Source organism: Epargyreus clarus, unplaced genomic scaffold (genome assembly GCF_041222505.1).
Source record: "Epargyreus clarus isolate Ecla_fem2 unplaced genomic scaffold, WU_Ecla_fem_2.2 ptg000018l, whole genome shotgun sequence".
Taxonomy (NCBI): Eukaryota; Metazoa; Arthropoda; class Insecta; order Lepidoptera; family Hesperiidae; genus Epargyreus; species Epargyreus clarus.
Genome location: NW_027332226.1, coordinates 7,827,822 through 7,850,476, shown reverse-complemented (window position 1 = coordinate 7,850,476; position 22,655 = coordinate 7,827,822). Strand labels below are relative to the sequence as shown.

Below are 22,655 nucleotides of genomic sequence, written 5' to 3'. Positions count from 1 at the left end.
TGTTACAGGTACATCGCATTTTTCATTAATAAATGCACTTTGTTTATTCATATTTAAAACACTTTGTACACAAATTATTTGTACCATAAATCATAATGGCGTTTTGATTTTGTGCTGTCAAGTCTGTCAGTTGTAATTGTACGTTTAAAAATAACAAACACTCTTTTACGTTATTTTATCAATCCAGAATTCAACATAGCTTATGTTGTTAAAACATATTATTTGGATAATATGGTAATATAATTTTGAATTTTATAATGGGAATATAAAATATACTTCACGCAATTTTAAGATTTCTGCACGGATTATAAAAAAATGTGTATTACTGCCATCTGTGTTCAAGTTGACGAATTAAGGTTATCAAATAAAATAATAAGGAATGTAAAATAATACTTTATTCAATTATATCCATATTTTTCTATTAACAGTCAACAACTCGGTTGCCTGGAGACTTGATAGTTGGATATCAAGTCTCCAGGCAACCGAGTTGTTGAAAGGTGTTACTTATTTTCGTTACGGAATTTCTCGATTCGGTCGCCGCGCTCAAAGCCCGCGATAAAAGCTATGCAATAGCTTAAAAATTAGTCTTGAGCTGGAAATCGAATGACCTCATTTTGAAAAAAAAGTAACCTTTATTAATTTTATTTTAAAATGTCCATATGGTAGTGTCGATAATAGGATTAAATTCACAGTAATAATTATAATTGCAAAGTAAAGTAAACGGCTAATTATTTAACATATTTTTTAAGAAAATATTCTTTCTCCATTTATTACATCTCGCTCGATTTTATACCCATGTACACAGGTATTATTTATTACACATCTTAAAGATTACCAACCATATAGCATTTTATACAGTAGATTACACGATGACAGGTCAGCACATGCACTCGGGCAAGCTGCACTACGTGAGCGCGAACCCGGGCGGCGGCGCGGCCACGCTGTCGGGCGCGTCCAGCGTGTACTGCGTGCTGGGCACGCCGCCGCAGTGGCGCCGCTACTCGCGCCTGCTGTGGCGGCAGGGGCCCGCGATGCTGCTAGAGGACGTTAGTGGAGTAGAGATACCACGTCTCTTTGTTTATACTTATTTTCACTGCCACTATTGGTCGGCTGATGTGCTTTGTATGCTCTTTTGTTATAAATCCTAAATAGGATTAGCGTCCTATGTGAGATCGGTCACAAATATGTCGCTACCACTGAGACTAGTTCGCGGTGCCTCGTATTTAAGTGTCATTCCCTTATCATATGATTCTAAACCAGAGCACCACAGTACTTGACACTGCTGCCATTACACAGAAATAAATGTATGGTGCAGCGGTGATTCCTCTATAGTGGAACCTGTTTTGTATGAACTTATTGTTTTTCAAATCTTTTTGTTCTTTGTGTAAATCAATCAATGTTATCATATCGAAATATCTACAAATAAAGGTTAATTTAACAATCTTTGTTACAGGTATTACCAGCTCAAGCTGTATCAGTGATTTACCAGCTAGGTCCGCATTATGTCGGAACATTACAGGCTCCTGTGCTTCCTGGTCCGAATCAAGAACCTTTAGCACCTCTTGTTGCTGAAGAAAAAGTTGTATTCGGTATTAACGCCCGAGCGATGTCCCAACTTACCTTGGCAAAGATACGAAAAGTTTACAGCAAAAATGATAATAAAGCTATCGCGAAACAACTTGGAATGTCGTCTCACGAAAATGCGACGCCAATAAGAATATTGCACAACTCTGCCGGCCATCTTATGGGGCCCGCTAGGTGTTTAGGTGGAACCGTCGTAGGTTATTTGGGTGTTCGAGTATTTTGTCCTAAACCGGCGGCTATCATGGTAAGATTACATCCCGATAAATGTATTATACAATAAAAAATATTTTAATATTTCGTTAACAGTGAAAATTATTTTAATTGAATTATATTTTCAGGTCGATACGGTTGGTGGATGTTCAGTATTATTAGGTTTGATTGCTATGGCGCAAGACGTTGAATGCTTGTACGCTGGAGTAAAAGCTCTCGTATGCGTGGTGCGCTCGAACAAAGCGGCGCAAGCCGAGATGGATCGCCGGAAAGGTTACCAAACTTTGGCCATGTTGTTAAAAAGAAAGAAACAATTACTCAACTCCCATATTCTGCATCTCATATTTGGCTTGGTAGGGACTGTTGACAGTCAAAAGGAGACATCGTCGATACCAAATTTGACAGCGTTTCAGGTAATTTTAAAAATAATATACGACAATTCTGCGTTGAAAAAGAGTATACATGCTTAAAATTAAAATGAATTTGTGTTGTACTTTTCAGGATCTAATTTGTGAATTAGAAGTCTGGCTAGGTGCACCCGGAGGCTTAATAAAGTCTCTCTTAGAACACTTATTGGAACTAGCGACGGAAACAGCGCACCGAACGCACAATTTACGCACAATGAGAGAACTACAGTTGGTGCCTAAGCTTCTGTATATAGTGAACGACGTGAAAGTCATTAGCACAAGGAACGTTCTCGTGCATTTACTTGCTGCTTTACTTGGTGGACAACCGCGGCCAAGTGATCTGCTTTGCTTAGGTCAATTCATGGCGTACACTCTGCCCTTGCCGTCACAGACGGAGAAAGGAATCGTTTTACGAGAGACTGATAATGAGAAAGAATGTGACGGTGAACACATAATCCTACGTAATAAATGTCTGAGCGTTTTACACGGATTGCTTTTTACTGCAAGGAATTTGGTGAACATAATAGTGTGCGAGGAAATATCTCGAGTACTAGGAATGGATTGGCTCCTGAGTTTCATGCAAGAAAATGTCCATCCCACAACTGTGCTGTGGGCTTTAAGGATACTTGTTATCCTTTGTTCTGGACAAGGCCAACAATCTGCCATAATGCAAAGGTACACAATTTTTTTTGTAATTTATTAAATAAATTTCCAAGTCAATTGAATCATTAATAGGTAGATTTTTTTTTATACATTATATTACCTACATACACCTACTCCGGCTTCGCACAAGAAGATATTCTATAAATTTACAATAAGTCCACATAGTCAGCAGAGTTATATGAAAAAAGTGTGTGTGTGTCAGCTACGACGCACGATTGGAGTTTACTCCTTACGAATGATAATTATGATATATATCGAATAGAAAAAAGGGTAGGTAAATGAACGCATCTGCTAAAATGATAAGAGAAACAAACATATATCTGTAATTATTCGGATTATTTATATTACTTCAATAATGCGTATTACATAAAGTATGTTACAAAATAATATAAAATAGCGCCATCTAGTGGCAAGTTTTATAAATTGTAAGTTTGCAAGTTTATCAATCTATGTATTTTGGTTCCAAATATTATAATGGTAACTTAATATAATTGTTTATATTAAAGTAAATTTTAATATAATATAATTATTTATATTTAAAACAATGTTAAACGTTTTATAACTTAAAACTTAATAATTATAATTTCTTTGCCATCTATAAAATATCCTTGTTGCAATTTACGGATGAAATTTATATGAGACTCAATAAACATGTTAATATATGTAATTTGGATTGTTTCTGAATGTTTTATAATTCTAGAATTCATTTAAAACGTATTGCTAATTTTATATAACTTATTTTGAACATTATTCATTAGCAATAATTCTGTAATAAATATTAAATAATACTGTTTTGATTTTGCCCGTTTATCGTTGATAGATGGTGCTGATCAATAATGCATCCATTTTTATAAGTTAAATTAATATATCAGTAACTTACAAAAGCCTCTTTATGTTAAAAACTTATTTTGCTAATATTATATCTTATTCAATTGCTTACTGATTTTATATGTTACTCTTCTTTAAAAACGTTCATAAAAGATTGTTAATCATATTATGGCGCCAATGTTCATATTTTTCACAGTGTTTATAAATGATCAAACCTATAACTTAATTTATGCAAAAATGTAAACAAATTAGTTAATGACGTTTTAATGTTTTATATATTGCTAATTATTTTTATTGTAATAATTACTTTCATATGGGATTTGAACTTACTGTATTTTAAATTAATAAAAGCACTCTTGATTCATATTTTGGTTACCGTTACGCCTCAACTTTTCGTGTTACACTTGATTTTACTCCTCATAAAATTTCCGTACCGGGCCTTATAACTCAAATCGTTTCTTAAGGAGTAAACTCCAAAAAAGATGGGCACCCTTTCATACATGTAAAATGCATTTTGTATTGTTATAAGTTTTTTATATAATACAGTTAACCTGATAGTAAGGGGCGGATAAGATTAGTTTCCTACTTGAGGTTGGTTACAGATGCGCCGCTACCCGTGAGGCTGAGGCTGGAACGCCTCTGAAAAGTATGTCTCCCTTACCACAACCCTGCAAACCAGAACACAGCAGCGCTAACCACTGCTGTTATTAGGCAGACATAAGTAAATAATTAGGCGGGGTCGAACTACAGAGGATTCTACCCCCTTCAAATAAGTGTTACACTAGTATAGTCCGCGCCAAGCTGGTAGTTCGCTCTGAAGTTGTTGCGAGCAGGTGTAGTCATACAATTTGCGATAGCGACGCGGACTAGCAGTTTTACGCGGACTATACAACGAGTGGTGTTGCGCAGGTTCCGCGAGGGCGCGGGCACGGGCGGCTGGCTGCGGCACACGGAGGCGGCGGGCGCGCAGCAGGCGGGCGTGCTGCTGCCCGCCGCCGTGCACCCGCACGCGCACCTGCACGCGCCGCTGCTCTACGCGCCCGGCTTCGCGCTGCTCGCTTGGTAATTACGTTTTTTATTCACTAAACTTACGCTTTTTATTTTTTTTTTTGTTCACGAGGAGGAAACCTTCAAAAGGTAGGACGCCGTGGGAGAGCACCGGGTTATGTGGGATTTTACGAGGGTTGCCCTGGGGGAAGCAATTTACGTTCCTCTCACATCCCCTGGTTACAATATGTGATCACACAAACCGCTACCCTTCCCGGGGTCCCTTGCTGGACGGTTTGAACTCCCACTCTTGCCGCCTGCAACCTCGGAAGTCCCTTTTAGTCGCCTCTTACGACAGGCAGGGGATACCGTAGTCCTATTCTGGTCCCGGGAACACAGGGACTAATTAAACTTATCTAACGACAACTGATGTTGAGTTTGCACTTATAAATGATGAAGCAACGAAACTGATTATTAAGAACAGTAGCATCAAAGTGAAAAATGTCAATACCCTTTGCATACACTAATGGTAAACACCTGCGGTATTCTGATTATCGTCATAATCTCATAATCAGATTATGACAAAAAATGGTAAAATAAAAACTAATACATGAGACTTAAATCAGTAGAAAGTACTGGTTTTATTAAATATTTATTGTCAATAATACAGTGAAGGTGTCATGGGAGAAAGATTTAAGAATACAATAACAGCTGACATGTATTATATATTTGATATCCTAACGTATGTTTAGTACCAAAACTTATCAAAATACTTTTTCCAGGCTGTCCCTATTCCACTTACAAATCCCCGAGCTCTACTACTTATTATTCGGGCTGACGCTCGGCCAGCCGGTGCGTCACATCGGCGCGGACCGCGTGGTGTCGGTGGAGCGCGTGTGGGCGGCGGCGTGGGGCGCGGCGGCGCCGTCCCGCCAGTCGTCGGCGGCGGTGGCGGCGCGCATCACGCTCTGCCCCGAGGCGGTCGTCATCCTGCTGGGCGCGGTGCGCGCGCTCGTGCACACCGAGCCCGCCGCGCTGCCCGACTGGCTCGCGGATCACCCCGTTGCTATTATTCAAGTATGTATAGTCGCCGTAAAACTGCTAGTCCGCTCTGAATATAGAAATGAATCGCGTCGCCATAGCAAATTGTATGACTACACCGGCTCGCAACAACTTCAGAGCGGACTAGCAGTTTGGCACGAATTATACTAGGGATTCGCCTATGACCACTCGATTAACGTTTATTTGCTCTCAAAGTTGTATAATTATTTAATTGTAAACTAATTTACTAGGCGTTTATTTCACTAGGCGTGTTAAAAGTTTTTTTGGTAGGTGAAAAGTTACGTGTTTGCGTTACGGATATGTTAATGTTAAGAGTATCTGTAGCAATGATTATAGCGTTTCTGTTTATTTTTTTCTTTGTAACGTTTGATTCTGTGCATTTTTTTTTTTGTATATCTCTACTAAATCTTTAATATCTCAAAATAGAACTAACTCATGTTCAAAGTACAGCTCGTTTACTATTATTTATTTGTTTAATTTAACATATACTGTGTTCTACAAAATGGTTACAGTTAATATTATTTTTTCAGGTGTTATTTTCATTGTACAATACACTTCCCGATTTTGTGACACTTATGATGACTGCGGATGTTTTGACAGCATTGGCTTCCACGCTGTTTCCACCAAATCCCGCAGATGATATCACCCTTCGTAAGTATTATACGTAACACATACTGATATTTCATTTCGAAACTGATTTTAGAGTTTCAATATATTTAAAGTTAAGATCTTTAGTTGTTTCGAAAAATTGTTGTATATTTTATGATATTGTATATTTCTAGCAATATGTGAGAGCGGTGAAAGCTCAGGAGCATCTACTCCGGGTTCTGAGAAGGAAATCGTGATCGTAGGAAACGCCGCGGCGTTAACTCAGCACCCCGCCCGACAGGGTGTTATGGACTTCTTGAGAGTCATTGTTTTGGACTCCCTTCCATTGAGTGTTTCTGCTAAAGCTGCACCAGTAAGTTTTCTATATTTAGTAATACTTAATATATCATTTTCTTTTTTATATAATTTTGGGACTGGATCTAAGCCTATATTTGGTTTGATATGCAACACGGATACTTTATTTTTCAGGATCTAATGAATTTATTTTTCTAAATTTTAACAATTGGCTTTTAATTGATACGTGAATTATTAAAATTATTTATCCATTTATATTTTTATTACAATTTATTATAATGACATATGGTTCATAGGAATATGGTTCAATATTGATGCATGTTATAAATATAGCTAAATCATGACAATATCGCTAAACTTATTAAAACAATAAAGAATAACTAATCTATTAAGAGATTACAAATTAATAGTTGTAGTTAGTTGTGTTGTAATTGTAAGTGATTTCGTGTGTGGCTTACTAAAATCTAAGCTATAAGCACAAGAATACTTGTGGTTGCTTTGTTTGTTTGTACTACAAAATGAGTATTTTCTATATGTCCATTTAATTCATTTGTAGTAATTAATCGTTCATATACAAATATGATTAGAAATATATTTAATATCTGAAGTTAGTCATTCAAAAAAGATCGATGACAAATACAGGTGCGGCAAATAAATTTATTAGTAGCAATCTGCATTGACATCTTTATTTAATAAAACCATTATATTGAATCGAACATGTAATAAATTAGATCATTGTAGCCGTTAATATTTAAGATTTGATATTTGACAACTTAAGGACCTAATTGAACTGGTGTATAAGGTTCTAAATTCTGTAACACATTAAAAATTAAATTCTAAAACAGTACCATACGTTGTTTTTAGAACGCTCCCCCGGCCTCAGAGACGGTGACACCGTCATTATTTTGTACGCCATGTAGCCCCTGCTCCGCTCCGCTGAGATCATACTTTTATTGCGTAACTATGCGGAATTTAATACGAGTATAATATATAACTCTAAGAAAATACTAACAAGTTTCAAGGGTGTCCAACGGATACGTTAAATTTTATTAAATATTTATAATTTTTTGTTTGAAGTGGAAAACCCAAATGCATGTAATCGTAATATTCATACGTTTTTTTCTCACTTCTCCTTAATCACATGGTTGGTGAAAATATTAGAACGTTATTTAACATTAGAACAAATGCATTATGAAATACTTGATTAAAAAGCAAAATAACAACTGCTAGGAATTGCCTATTAAGACTAGATACTTTCAATTATACTTGGGTTATTAAAAACCCAAAAAAATCGTTCAAGAGAATATCCGTAAGTCACTTTTGAACAACGGGGATGAAGTACTAATTTCAATGTAAAAAAATTCACTCTTCCATATTAACATGCTAACAGTCGGCTTCGCTATATATGTTTAAAAACTATATAAAGGCGTACAAAATGTTTATATACGTACTATGCTTAATATAACAAACACTAATATTAATATGTATAACATAATAATTTCAATCTATTATATTTATTAGCACCAAAAAAATTAATACTAATTGTAGATGTAGATAATAAAAAATATAGGACAGTAATTAATTAATAAATTCACACTCTCTTTTAACACAGATAGTGCTACCATTGTTGTAAATCATTTATGGATCAATCAATTTTAACACATCTGTGCTTGTATGAAATGTCTTAACCTTGTAGCTCGACATTTAGTAAAACTACAAGAAGATTTATGTACTTCTAGTAATCTTTTTAGTTTCATCACCATTTGTTAACTAAATTTCATTTCATCAATTAGTAAATAAAAGTATAGTGGTCCTTTTGAATGCTGCCATTAATTATCATGTACTACTCGTAAACCAAAGCACGTATTGCATTAGACATACTAAATACTAAAAATGTGTAAATGGATTATAAATAAAATTTCTATGATGATATATTTATGTTTTAGGTAATAGATCTAGTTTTGGACGCGTCCCCGGCGAACTCTACAAGTCAACAGCAAATAGAGTACCAGACGGAAGTTCTCACGACTTTGATGGAGAATTTACTGAACGCTGAACTATTTGGTTCAGAGTCGAACATCTCGAATGTGTGCTATCTGGCCGCTCGATTGGTCGATAAGCTGTGGCAGGGTCAGCTGTCTAGGGACCCTCATGAGGTAGATATTGTGAACCCTTGAAGGATTACAAGGAACATAAAAGTTCAAAAGTTTAATAGATAAGTTTTTCAATAATGGTTAAAATTGCAGGTATTTGATTTCATAGTGAAATTAGTAACACAAGCAAAGAAGAAGTCTTCAGTAATATCACTGGAGGGATTACATCACTGCCTGAACAGAACAATACTGTTTCTACTGTCTCGATCTACTGACTCCATAGCAGATCAAATGTCAGTGCTTGAAGCGCTACATAAATTGACCACTAACAGGTAAGAATTGATTTTAAACCTTAATATTTAAAGTTTAAATGACAAACGAAATAAGGATTTGCTTACATTGTAGCTATTTTTTTATTTACACATTGAATATAATGATGATTTTTTTGGCATTCTCTTTTATACAGTTATTAATTATTATTATTAAATGAATTTTATTGATAACTGCAAACCTTAATATCTTATTAAGTCCTAAATTTTAGAAAAGTTTGAACTTTTTTTTCTAGATTATTGATATTTGGAGCTGGAAATCACGAACTAGAGTTTATCGGTTGCCTTACATACTGTCTGTTGCAACTGAGCGCTAACATGAAGATCGCTCTTGACTCGCACATGCGTACCACCTGGCACGTCAATCCTAGTGGTGACCTGGAGTCTAGAGATGATAAACTTACTACACATCAAGGTAAGTTTTGTAAAAGCTATTTAAACGGTTATAGTAAGAAGATTTCCTTTGAAACCCTAATTTTAAGTATGTACTACTTTATGATGTACTGTATGTATATGAAAACAATTTTTTTACGCAAGTCTACAAACAATTCCATTTTTAGGAAGATTGTGTTAAGTCCAGAGACATTTTTTTGGACACATGATGACTATTCCAGTATTTTCTAATTCCGTTATAATTGTTAATCCAGGTCGAAATTTAATGGCGGGTGCGGCTCGACGCGTTTGGGAAGAACTATATGCTTGTAAGAAGCCTGCCATCGAAGAGGTATTCAAGATGACCCTTGTTCTTCCAGTGGGGAACGCTCGGGCTCCCGACTTAACGGCTGTGAGGGAGCAACTAAATGAGAGTGCTCATAAGTTGTGGATCAACTACATAGATACGGAGCGAAAGGTACGTTGAATGACGAGTTGATAATGGAGCTTATTTATTTTAGAACATTTGCATATAATGTTATTTATTTAAACTGTATATTGTTGGATCAAATTATTTTTGTTAATTTCATCAAATGTTTTAAACAAGTTTTAGCCAGTCATTAATTAATATATGTTTTGTTGGTTTAGGCCATATATCGAGTACCCTGGGAGTTACACAATCAAATCCAGTCCAAGATTCAGAAAGTAACGGGCGGCTTGACTCGTTTGGCGTCCAGGACAAAGGTGAAGAAGGAGGATTCCGCCAAGCAGAGGCCCCACTTGCCAAAAGATCACGCTCTTGCTTATATGCAAGATCATGTGCAGCTAGTCAGGTATGCTAGATGAAATTTATTATTATTTTATGTTTTTATGCATATGTAATATTGTATTGATTTTTTGCGCTGTCAAAGCAATTATCGTCCGTTATTACTAATCTATCCAGGTTTAACCTGATCAAAATATGCTTAGTAGACAGAAATTCTCAAATTCTAATATTTGCTACGCAAAACAAACAATGTTTGTGTGCAATCAGTATTTTTTTGTTTCATTGGACGTTTTGCGTAAAACAAATTTAATGGTTTATAAGACTATATTAGTTTAACAACATAAAACTTCGAATAGTAAAAATAATTTAGCCTGTAAATAAAAAAAAAAACGGAATATGTGGAAAGTCCATAAAAACGACCATTGTCATCAAAATCGATCAAACCAATGTAATACGTAATACAACAATAATCATCATAAAGTGTACTTTGTCCTACATTACATCAGTCAGTCAGTAGGTATTCGTGGTTGCGTGTACAGGCAGGCGTGGTGCGCGGAGCTGGTGAGCGCGGGGAACACGTGGGCGCACACGACGCGCTACGTGCAGGCGGAGTGGGCGGGCGCGTGGCGCGAGCTGACGCGCGAGCGCGGCCTGTGGGGGCCGCCGCGCGCCTCGCCGCTCGACAAGTGGGCGCTGCACTGCACAGAGGGGCCCTGCCGCATGCGCAAGCAGCTCCGCCGCAACCTCGCCTTCTACACGCACTACCCGCACCGACCGCATCTGCATCGCCCGGAGAATGTAAGTGTTACTGAAATGTTACATACGCAAATGGGGCCCTGTCGCATGCGCAAGCAGCTCCGCCGCAACCTCGCCTTCTACACGCACTACCCGCACCGACCGCACCTGCATCGCCCGGAGAATGTAAGTGTTACTGAAATGTTACATACGCAAATGGGGCCCTGCCGCATGCGCAAGCAGCTCCGCCGCAACCTCGCCTTCTACACGCACTACCCGCACCGACCGCACCTGCATCGCCCGGAGAATGTAAGTGTTACTCAAATGTTACATACACAAATGGGGCCCTGCCACATGCGCAAACAGCTCACGTGCAGCCTCGCCTTCTATACCTACTACCCGCACCGACCGCATCGCCCAGAGAATGTAAGTTTTACTAAAATGTTATATACACCAATGTTTACCCTTAAAAACTATAATTGTAATCATGTATTTATCGCGAATAATGGTTTGATACGTTATTAGGTGCATAACAAATGTACTACTCGTGGAACAGCCGTATCGAGACTAATTAAGACCATAAAAATACAAACAAAGCATGGCCACTAATTTATCACGTGTATTTATTCTCATGTATTAAAATTTAATTATTTTTTGGTTATGCTATTGTCTAATCGCTTTGTTTTAAATATATAAACACATCTTTTTCTTAAAATATATTTAGTTTTTAATTTATAGTACTCAATCCTTTTCAACAGAGGCAACTTAAATACAAGGTGGCGCAAAGCCGCGACAGCAAGGAGTACTACCGAGTCTACCAACAGTGGCGCACGCCGGGCAGCAACCTCGGCGAGACGGACGGCATCGAAACGTCCGATCTGCAGACATTTGAAGAAGATATCACTAGGTATATATAGTATATGCTTATTAAACGTTTAAAACTGCCTTCTTTTAAAAATATAATTGCTCTTGTATGAACGATAAAAAATATAAATGTAACCTAAATCTTAAACAAGCTTGCTAGAGTGTCCCGGCTTTTTGTCTGTAGTTAAGTTTTTAATTAATAATTTATTCTAAATGCGACGAGATCCTTATACAAAATCAATGTAAATAAAATACACTTAGTTATTATTAATATTATTGTGCACTTAAAAAAAGTTCTCCATTTTCATATTTTGTCATAATTGTTGTAGTTCCACTACCAAAGATGCTTCTTTGGAAGTAACAAACGAGGAGGGATCACCATCAGATCTGGTCAGCAGTGGCGTCGTCAGTCGAGGCACAAATCAGTCTACTGAGGGTAAGAACCCAACAACTCATGTTTAAATCTAAACTACAAATGTTGCAATATTATGTATGTAATATACTAAATAACTAACTATATTACATACAGAATATTGCAATTACAATATACTATATTGTGCAAATATTGCAATTGTTGAAATAAAAATATTTAAATTGCAATCATCGGATAGTCGTATAATCGTAGTTTTTGCTAAATCATTGTGTAACGAATATATTTTACAGCAAATGAAGATGGCCCTGACAATGAAGAAGAAGATGAACCACAAGCTCCTCCACCTGATAATCAAACACTATTGAGATTGTTAGAACACCATGAAAAGGTTGGTTCTTACAGGAAATTAAAATCAATAAATATATTTATCTATGAACCCATTTTAGTTAAATATTGAAGTTATAGCATTAAATCTTTACAGTCCTTTGTACGTTTGTAAATGTATATTTCAGATATCGCATATGTTCCGCTGCGCTCGTATTCAAGGCCTCGACACAACAGAGGGGCTACTATTGTTTGGTCGAGAGTATTGTTACATTATAGACGGTTTTACTCTACTGAAAAACAGAGAGATTCGGGACTTGGACAGTTGTCCTGATGACTACGATCCCATACTCCCCAGTCAAGCAATTCAGAGAAGTAATCAGAGGCAGTGTTCTAAGTTCTTGCATGAGGATATAAGGTTTGTAATGTAATTTGTAGTAGAAAAGCATTTTTTATAATTAGTTTTATTAGAATAAAGTTGATTTTCTAATCTATTTTTTACAGGGAAGTTCATAAAAGACGATATCTGTTGCAACCAATCGCACTTGAAGTATTCTCAAGTGATGGCAGGAATTATTTACTCGCGTTTCCAAGAAAAGTGAGGAATAAGGTGAGTGTTTTGTCATTGTAATATATCGAGTCCTGCGTATCTGCTTATTATAGAAAATATGGAGATTTTTCTTGAAATCTGAAACTTTTCTTATCGGACGGAAACACGTGTTTAGCGGTAGGACTATAATGGGTTGATATTGAGGGATTATACTGAAATGTGGATTTATTTTCGTATTTACATTTTTTGAAACGCGATTGATGCGATGGTGTTTCGGTTATTTATGGTTGGTATTTGATATTGAGACATGCGATATTTAAGCTGTGGCAACTGGTATTAAGTTCTGACTGAATCCTTCTTTTATAAACCATAATTTAACGTTCCGATAATCATCAAGTTACAGACGCGAATTCGAGTATGAAAATATCTTATTCAGTCATACTATCCCTAGTCTCCACGAGTATTCGTTCGTTGTCGGCGCGTTATTGGTGTTTAGCAAGAATTATGCGTCTGTATTCCACGTGGCGTTTACATAATAAACATTGTTATGTGAACGCCACGTTACTTATACCGCGGTTTGTTCGCAAGTATAGTATTGTTGCAAGTAAAATATTGCATCGTGTGCAGGTGTACGCGCGGTTCACGGCGGTGGGCACGGGCATGGCGGACAGCGCGGCGGGCTCGGTGGCGGGGCAGCGGCGCGGCGTGCCCGTGGAGCAGCCCGCCGGCCTGCTCGCCTCGCTCATCGGCGACACCTCCGTCACGCACCGCTGGCTGGTAAGACTTGCACTGTACAATCTAGCTGGTTAGTTGCTGCGGGCAAAAGTAATATTTGCCTCCTTTTACAAGGAGACTAACTACCTTACACGATCCAATCTAGCTAGTTAGCCGTTGCGGACAAAAGTCATCTTTGCCGCACTTTATAAGTCATAAGAAGCTTTTTAACGAGGTTTTGTACAGCTTGAGGGTAAATTCGAATTTTACACGCTCTCCAGTCCGAGTGTTGTCGTCATTATGTTCTAATTTTAGCGTGATGAAAATGATGCTTATGGCGCTTGGTTAATAAGTTAAAAAAATTGAATGTGGCTGAATCTAATAGTACTTTTGATTGTGTGGGATTCGATAAAAAAAATGGACAAGTCTAAGTTTACTTTAAAACATCTCCTTAAGTATATACCAGTGAACATTAAATTTAAGCTTTGTTTTTTCTTTCAGCGTGGTGAAATTTCGAATTTCCAATATTTAATGCACCTGAACACATTGGCGGGAAGATCCTACAATGATCTCATGCAGTATCCTGTCTTTCCCTGGATACTTGCAGATTACGACTCTCTCGAATTAGATCTAAATGACCCGGCAACATTCCGAGACTTGACAAAACCTATGGGAGCACAGAGTGCTGATAGACTGGAGCAATTTAGGAAAAGATACAAGGTAATCACTATTAATCTTTACTTATAAGATTCCTTCCGTAATGTCTCTGGTTAGTGGAATTTTACCAACATACGATTTATGCAACATTCTGATTTTAAGAGAGATTTTCACCAGGCTAACAAATCCAGTGATGATGTGTGATGCTGCTTTTAAAATGTGGATTATACTTAAAAAACTGCAATATGAAACTTTAATAGGGTTTTAGACTGATACATGATTTCCCTAAAGAAATAAGATAGGGTAATTAAGGATATTTTAGTTCCATCCCTTTTCAAATTAATGGAGAACTGATAACCCTCCTTTTGATGTGATATGTAAAACAGCATTATTCTTATTAAAAGAAATATGTATGGTAATATTGATAGGAATGGGACGATCCACACGGCGAGACGCCGCCGTATCACTACGGAACACATTATTCCTCTGCGATGATTGTTTGTTCGTACCTCGTTCGAATGGAGCCCTTCACGCAACATTTCCTGAGGCTTCAAGGAGGACATTTTGATCTGGCGGATAGGTATGATATTTTGTATTTTTCCAAGTATTTATGTCTTTATAAGTTGTAGTATGACAATTTGTTGCTCATTTTACAATGTTTTTTCAGAATGTTTCATTCGATAAAAGAAGCATGGAATTCAGCATCACGTCACAACATGGCGGATGTCAAAGAGTTGATACCGGAATTTTTCTATTTACCAGAATTTTTAGAAAATTCTAATAACTTTGACCTTGGTAAGTCACTCTTTTTAAGATAATTTTAAAATTACAATATTCCTATATACCAACCAAACTTAGAAAAACTTGAGTAGTAACTGGACTTAACATTTTCATATAACTTTTGTTTTCTGTAACCCTTTTTTGCGGTAATCTTGAAGTTGTAGAAAAACTATCAGTTATAGTTAGTATGATAGATATCGAATGTTAAGTAACATTTAATGTGTGCTAATGTTTTATTTAAATGTAGGTAGTTTTATTTTGAAAAACTATCATTTTATTTATTAACGTACATTCTATGAGTTCTTCAGCTATCTAAATATACGAACATTTTGAATTTCCAAAACATAATGTAAAAATAAAAGTGAGTTTTGTTCGTGTAATACTTTTACTGTTCGTATATTTTGAATTTCCAAATTGTATTGTAAAAATAAAAAGTAACCTATTCAAGGGTTATACGATATTAAACGTGAAAGGATTTTCAATGGTAAATTTGTGTGGTCAGGTTGCAAGCAGTCCGGCGTGGCGCTCGGCGACGTGGTGCTCCCGCCGTGGGCGAAGGGCGACCCGCGCGAGTTCATCCGCGCGCACCGCGCCGCGCTCGAGTGCGACTACGTGTCGCACCGCCTGCACCACTGGATCGACCTCGTGTTCGGCTACAAGCAGCAAGGCCAGCCTGCTTTAGATGCTTGCAACGTCTTCCACCATCTGTTCTATGAAGGGAACGTCGATATTTACAAGTCAGTTTATGATATACTTACATTATATATCTATTTATTTATTTTACTGTCAAATCAAATCAATTTATTTATTTGCGAATAAGGTAACATTATATTGTCTGAAGCATATAGTACATTAGGTCAAATAACGATACATAAAGTCCATATAAATGCTACCTTTACAGGTGTTACACATGTCAAAACTTAGTAACTTATACCTTTACATAATTATAATATGTTGATAATATGTTACTATTTAAATATTTCACTTGTTTAATTCGATAGATGTTGAATGTCTATGACTGTTGACATTAAATTCAAAAAATAAATAGAAGGTAGAAAGAAAGCCTTCTAAAATATATACATACAGTATTTATTGAAATGCCATTTAGTTCTTAATGGTAACCTTGAGATAAAACGTATACTATTAGGAGTTTACTAAAATCTGTCATAAGCAACTAAAATCTGACATACAGGTATAAGCAATGTTAACTGTTAACATATTCTTTTCAGTATTGATGATCCACTGAAGAAGACTGCTACTATTGGCTTTATAAATAACTTCGGCCAAATACCGAAACAGTTATTCAAGAAAGCGCATCCGAGCAAGAAAATGTCACAGCGCAGTTCAACTATATTAGATCCCAACAGTATTATTCCCTCTCAAGGAGCAACACCTCCAGAGAAATTATTTTTCCACAATTTGGAGAACTTGAGGCCCTCCTTACAACCTGTAAAAGGTATAAAATACTGTAATATAAATAATTAAACTTCACTCAAAGCTTACTATTTATTATTTTTTTGTTTTATTTTTCAGAGGTGAATGGTCCAGTAGGGCAAATACTTTATACAGACAAAGCTATACTAGCAGTGGAACAAAACAAGGTTCTTATGCCGCCCGCGTACAATAAGTATGCGGCGTGGGGCTTCGCAGACCATTCTCTGAGGATTGGCAACTATGACAATGACAAGACCGTGTTCGTGTCGGAGGCGGTGGCGCAAGCGTGCGGGGAGATAGTGACGTGCGTGTGCCCGTCCGCGAAGACGATTGTTACCGCTGGGACGAGCACGGTGAGTTTCATTTGTGTACAATGGGGAGTAGTAAACAGCAATTTGCTTTATTCTTTTTCGTAAACATAGCCAGATTTAATCTAAGCTGATACTTTTTCTTATTACTCCTGTTACCAGAAATGGTGTGAGTGATATGAGGTAGTTTATTTTCACCATATGTAAAATTCTCCTAGTTCATATAAATGAAAAATAATTTTGAGGATAATTGAGGCTGTTAATAATAATAAAAGTAGAAGTTGTTGCGAGGAGGTGTAGTCATACAATTTATTATGGCGACGTGATTCATTTCTAATTCAGAGCGGACTACCATTTTTACGCGGACTATACAACATTTTTAAATTACGAAAATACAGATAGGTCAATAATCATTAAAATGCAGTTAGGCCATTATGGTTCTAGCAGCCTCAATTTAGCATATAACTTTTATTTATGATAAGGCTAATCATATTTTTTCTCCTTATCATCCAGGTTGTAACCGTGTGGCAGTACTGCGCACGACGACGTCGTTTAACCGTAAAGACGTGTCTATACGGTCACGAGGAGGCCGTGACGTGTCTGGCCGCCAGCCCCGCTTACCACCTGGTGGTGAGCGGCGGCCGCGACGGTCAAGCCATAGTGTGGGACGTGGAGCGGGGCGCTTTCGTCAGGCAGCTACTGCCGCCCCACTCTAGTCCCTTGCCGCCGGTGTCGGCGCTTGCTATTGATGATCTTACGGTATGAAGGACTATCTTAAACATCTTTAGTGTTTTTTTTTACATGTTCCTTATTCAATACATTTTACGGAATCGATTTATTTTATTATAACCATCCATTTTAATATTGTTTAGTAAATAACTAAATATATTTTTGTTTATGTAGTTTATTGTCGGCAATTATTTCAATATTATAAGGATTTAATAGGTAAAAAAAACATGAGATTGAAATCTTAAAAATATCTTTAAAAAATATTGAAATGTTTTACAATTATTTGTATACAAGGTGAATCCGTTAGAGTAGTGTAATCTGTAGAATAAATAACATTCTTGGCATCAGTTGTATGAAAACTGTTTTAATTTTTCTTTTGTTTTGTCAAATTCCGTATAGTAAAGTGAATTAGGTGGTACAATCCCTTGTGGTTCGACTTCGGCGCCCTTCCTATTACTGCCTAATAACGGCAGTGTTAAGCGCTGCTGTGTTCTGGTTTGAAGGGTGTGGTAAGGGAGATATGCAATTCCGAGGCGTTGCAGCTTAGTCCTCAGGGGAAGCGGCGTATCTGTGCCCGACCTCCGGATTATCTAGTCCTATCTGCGGCAGTGGCCACTTAACATCAGGTGGATACACGCTCGTCTGGTCCTTCTATATCATAAAAAAAATATTGGTCTCGCAGGGCGACATAGCGACGTGCAGCGGCAGCTGGGTGCACGTGTGGTCGATCAACGGCACGCTGCTGGGCTCCGGCTCGGCGGGCGGCGCGGGGGCGGGCGCGGCGGGGGGCGAGCGCGCGCCGCAGCTGCTGTGCGCCGCCTTCAGCCAGGCGCGCGAGTGGGACCCCAACAACGTCATCATCACTGGGTCCACCGATGGTGTCGTGCGGGTAAGCGTCGGAGCTCGGGGTGTCACAAATATGGAAATTCTTAATGTATTTTATACTAAAACCTTCTTTGTAAGATATGCTATTAAGTAGCCAAAAATCCATGGTAATTGGATCAGTAGTTTATGAGAAAATGGCGGACATACAAGTTTACTTACATACATGTGTTACATACGCAGTGGTCGAATTTTTTGAAGTTCCTCCTTTTTTGAAGTCTGTAAAAACATAGGTGTAGATGAAGGCTGTGTAGACGAAAATAGCTCCATAAGTTCTCAGTCTTCAGTGTGGAACATGGAAAGGCATGTATGAATGAAAATATGGTATGATATATAAGTACAAAAATAATGTAACGACTGGATAACTTGTTAACTTATTTATTATTAAATTTATTAAACGAAGGAAATGCTTTATAATTTTAAAATAATGTCAAACAATTTTACAGATGTGGTCTATCGACTACGTAGCAGAAACAATTGAAGAAGAATCCGTAGACGCAGGCAGCGTAGATATTCCTACGAAATCAGCCAGTATTGATAAGGACACGAGTCAATCAAGCGATACTAAACTAATGGAACAGGATAGTACAAAGTCCGAGAGCGAAGTGGCAGCTGAAACGAAAAAGACTGAAGATGAGCCAGATAAACGACAGGCAGCTATTAAGAGAGTCGAGGAGTTAGTTAAGCAAATGAGTTTGTCACAGGAAAATGAGAATGAAGGTAAGATTAATCCAATGAATAAGTTATCTCTATAGTTTGTACATTCCATGATACAAAACATTCGAATATTGCATTCTACAATATTTGAGAAATTTCACAGCAAAACGTAGATTGAACGTAGTTTGAAGGTGGTAGAACCGTTTGTGGTTCGCTCCGGCTGCACCACCGCCACACCTGTAGACACTTACTATCAGGTGGACTGCATGCTCGTCTGTTACTCCTAAATTATTAAACAAAAAATCTATACAACTGAGGCTTCGTCACCAAAAGTGTGAATTACAGAAATCTTTTGTAGATTTCTAGTCCAGTTTTCTTTATTTTGCAGGCAACTTAACAAAATCGGGCTCGGAGAGCTCACTATCAGATGCGTGTGAAACAACTAGCGCCAAGGAGTCCGCACGGCGTGAGGATGAGAAAGACACGTGTAGTGACAATGAGGATGGTGGAGAATACCCCGAGCAGAAGGAAGCGGTTGACTCCTGCGAGGACACACGGGAAGATTACGATAATGAAGCCGTGGATGCAGACAATGAAGCTGTTACGCACAGGAGCAAGTTGCAGAAGCAGGGGAATGTTGTGTTGAGACGCAAGTCCAAGGGGAATCTGCTGTTCAGGAAGAGTATGTACTCATTGTTATTATTTTATTTGTAGTTAGATAATATTATTGTGATATATTAGTTTATTAATTAAATATTTTTATATAAAATAGCTCATTTAGTGTAAACAATATCTGTTTAAATTTAAACTAATTTTAAATTACCTGATCTGGTAGGATTTTTTAAAATTAAATTTTTGCTGGGGTTTTCCTGTTTTACAATAAAATTTATGTATTAATAGGTGGCGGTAGTATAGGCGATTCGAGTGAATCGGGGTCTCTGGAAGGCCCAACAGCCAGCGTGGACATTGTCGAAGGTGGGCTACGCACCAGCAAGTCTGACACGAGCCTCACAGATTCGTTTGTGATGCTGTCAGCCACCGACGCGGAACCGACGCCGGAAACTCCGCCACCACCGCCGACCACCTCGCGCTCACCACCAAAGGAAACACCGTCTGGTGAGTATTATTTAGTTGTGATTACTTTCTTAGTCTAAATTTAATTACGCGTAAACATATTCTCATTATGTGCTCAATCTTATATATAAAATTCTCGTGTCACAATGTTAGTTACCATACTCCTCCGAAACGGCTATATCGATTTTCACCAAATTTTCTATACATATTCAGTAGATCTGAGACTCGGTAACTCTCTATTTTTCATAACCCTAAGTGATCATCTTTAACATTTTTTCTTAATTTATGAAGATTTCTTTTTTATCTTTATTTTTCTATAACGTGGCAATAAAAAATCCATATAACACTAAGTTTTTACCCTTTTATCACCAATCCCTATTTTTCAATAGCCATTTAATTTCGTCATTTTTCTTACGCCTCGATGTTAGTTTAAAAAATATATATGGCAACACATCGTTTGCCGGCTCAGCTAGTATTAGTATGAAATAGTGATTGTAATGGTAACTGCAGAGTGGGGTGTCCGGTGGCGCCGGCGGCTGGTGCTGCGCGGCAAGCTGACGATGCACACGGCGTTCGAGCGGCGCGACAACGCGTGCCCGGCCGCCGTCACCGCCGCCGCCGCCGCGCGCAGCGGCCGCGGGCTCGCCGTCGGGGACGCGCGCGGACGGGTTGGTAGCTTGTTATTTATTCATTTATTATTTAAGCATACACAATACTGATATGAGAAAAAAAGACAAACACATAAAGAAATAGTATGTACAAAGGCACTGCTTATTTCTGTAAGAAATTTCTTTCGGCAGACCTGTGTGTGGATAGGGGGTGCAGAATGGTAGTAATAGTGTCTTGTTGTATTTTAATTAAAGTTGTGCTCGTGGTTTTTGCTCCTTTATATTTATTTAGGTCACATATTGTGAATTTAATATTTAAAATTTAGACAACAACTTTATCCACATAAATGGCCATCTTAAAATTATGTCTGTAAGAAATTGCTATAAATATGTAAATAAATCGATAGAAGGTAAAATTTAACAATATTGCATTTTTTTAATTTCTCAGTTTAATTTTACTGGATCATGTCTAGATATATCGTTTACGCACTCAATCATTTAAAATGAATTAATTAGTCATGCATACATGATTCATTATAAGTTGCGTTTTAATTATATAAACCCAAGCATCGATCTTGATCATACAAAAAGACTTTAAAAATAATTTCTGAAGGAATTAATTGTCTGTGCAGATTTTCCGTTGGTCGGCACCAGATATGTCGAGCTCTTCCGGCGCAAAAGGCGGACCGGCTGATCACTGGATTCGTGACGACACCGCACCTTATTGCACGCAGTGTCAGGTAAGTCAAGCCTAGGTAATTTCTAATGTTGAAATCAAATATTTTTGAGAATACATTTAAGAACATATATTTTATAGCGTCTTACGTAATTCATGCTTAGTAGCGTAGTAAAGGAGCACTTTGGACTTTCGATGTTATCCATCTTGTCCAGTTTAAAATTTTAAATGTCACATATCTGTAACCCAGTTACATCGACGATTATGTCATTATTGAATGTCGCACAGTATACACATGGCTAACGGGGTGGGCTTAAGTATTCTGCAGTAGGTAATTCAGTGTTGATAACAGAGGCAATCCGGCAGGTGCGTTTCACTGCGCTGGAGCGGCGGCACCACTGCCGCGAGTGCGGCGCGGTGTTCTGCGGGCGCTGCTCGCGGTACGAGGCGCCCGTGCGCCGCCTGCGCGCGCTGCGCCCCGTGCGCGTCTGCCAGCGCTGCCACGACAACATCCGCACCGCGCCCGCGTAGGCGACACTAAGCGACATCTAGCGGCGACACGCGCAAACCGGTGCGGCTGATACTCCAACAGGCGTTATGACTAATTAATCTAATTATACTCTAAAGCCCACTCCACATTCTCGCGAGAAAAGCACGAGAAACGAGAATGTGGAGCCGATACGAATCGGGTTTTTCTCGCGTTCTCCCGAGAATGTAGAGCGGGCTTAAGTGAACATTTGGCATGTGCGGGCCCCGCCCCCATAAAAAGTCGTGACTAACTTATAGATCCCACATAAGCATTCAACGTGTTTAAATACCACCACCACTAAGAGTTATGAATCAGTTGACTTTATATAATAAACATTCGGCAGGCGACATCAGGCAGCGTGATTTACTTGACCTTATACAGACATTCGTCGGGTACTAATTCTATCATAAACAGGCGTCCTAACTTTCTTGATCCCACGTAAACATTTATTGTGATATTTTCCGGTTTAAACACCTCCGCCATCGAGCGTTGCAATAATATTCAACGTATTTAAAGTTTGCCACCTCATAATCTCTTGAATATTAGGCATATTTGAT

General features: G+C 38.0%; 1 protein-coding gene across 1 annotated transcript in view; it reads left to right on the top strand.

Annotated features, from left to right (window-relative positions):
• Positions 1–22,171, top strand: part of bchs (WD repeat and FYVE domain containing 3 bchs) — a 32,250-nt gene extending 10,079 nt beyond the window's left edge. Inside the window, exons 21-55 of the mRNA XM_073083209.1 lie at positions 877–1,046; positions 1,454–1,828; positions 1,923–2,207; positions 2,296–2,876; positions 4,602–4,754; positions 5,462–5,756; positions 6,272–6,392; positions 6,524–6,702; positions 7,509–7,601; positions 8,591–8,800; positions 8,891–9,069; positions 9,303–9,481; positions 9,714–9,916; positions 10,087–10,271; positions 10,744–11,002; positions 11,698–11,846; positions 12,133–12,239; positions 12,467–12,564; positions 12,689–12,918; positions 13,005–13,110; positions 13,678–13,827; positions 14,266–14,484; positions 14,850–15,001; positions 15,089–15,216; positions 15,704–15,938; positions 16,431–16,657; positions 16,735–16,988; positions 17,457–17,702; positions 18,355–18,561; positions 19,001–19,274; positions 19,600–19,893; positions 20,112–20,327; positions 20,796–20,953; positions 21,526–21,633; positions 21,936–22,171. Of these exons, the coding sequence (XP_072939310.1) occupies positions 877–1,046; positions 1,454–1,828; positions 1,923–2,207; positions 2,296–2,876; positions 4,602–4,754; positions 5,462–5,756; positions 6,272–6,392; positions 6,524–6,702; positions 7,509–7,601; positions 8,591–8,800; positions 8,891–9,069; positions 9,303–9,481; positions 9,714–9,916; positions 10,087–10,271; positions 10,744–11,002; positions 11,698–11,846; positions 12,133–12,239; positions 12,467–12,564; positions 12,689–12,918; positions 13,005–13,110; positions 13,678–13,827; positions 14,266–14,484; positions 14,850–15,001; positions 15,089–15,216; positions 15,704–15,938; positions 16,431–16,657; positions 16,735–16,988; positions 17,457–17,702; positions 18,355–18,561; positions 19,001–19,274; positions 19,600–19,893; positions 20,112–20,327; positions 20,796–20,953; positions 21,526–21,633; positions 21,936–22,100 (7,190 nt within the window). The 3' untranslated portion in view covers positions 22,101–22,171. The remainder of the gene's footprint in view (positions 1–876; positions 1,047–1,453; positions 1,829–1,922; positions 2,208–2,295; positions 2,877–4,601; positions 4,755–5,461; positions 5,757–6,271; positions 6,393–6,523; positions 6,703–7,508; positions 7,602–8,590; positions 8,801–8,890; positions 9,070–9,302; positions 9,482–9,713; positions 9,917–10,086; positions 10,272–10,743; positions 11,003–11,697; positions 11,847–12,132; positions 12,240–12,466; positions 12,565–12,688; positions 12,919–13,004; positions 13,111–13,677; positions 13,828–14,265; positions 14,485–14,849; positions 15,002–15,088; positions 15,217–15,703; positions 15,939–16,430; positions 16,658–16,734; positions 16,989–17,456; positions 17,703–18,354; positions 18,562–19,000; positions 19,275–19,599; positions 19,894–20,111; positions 20,328–20,795; positions 20,954–21,525; positions 21,634–21,935) is intronic.
• Positions 22,172–22,655: the final 484 nt, after the last annotated feature.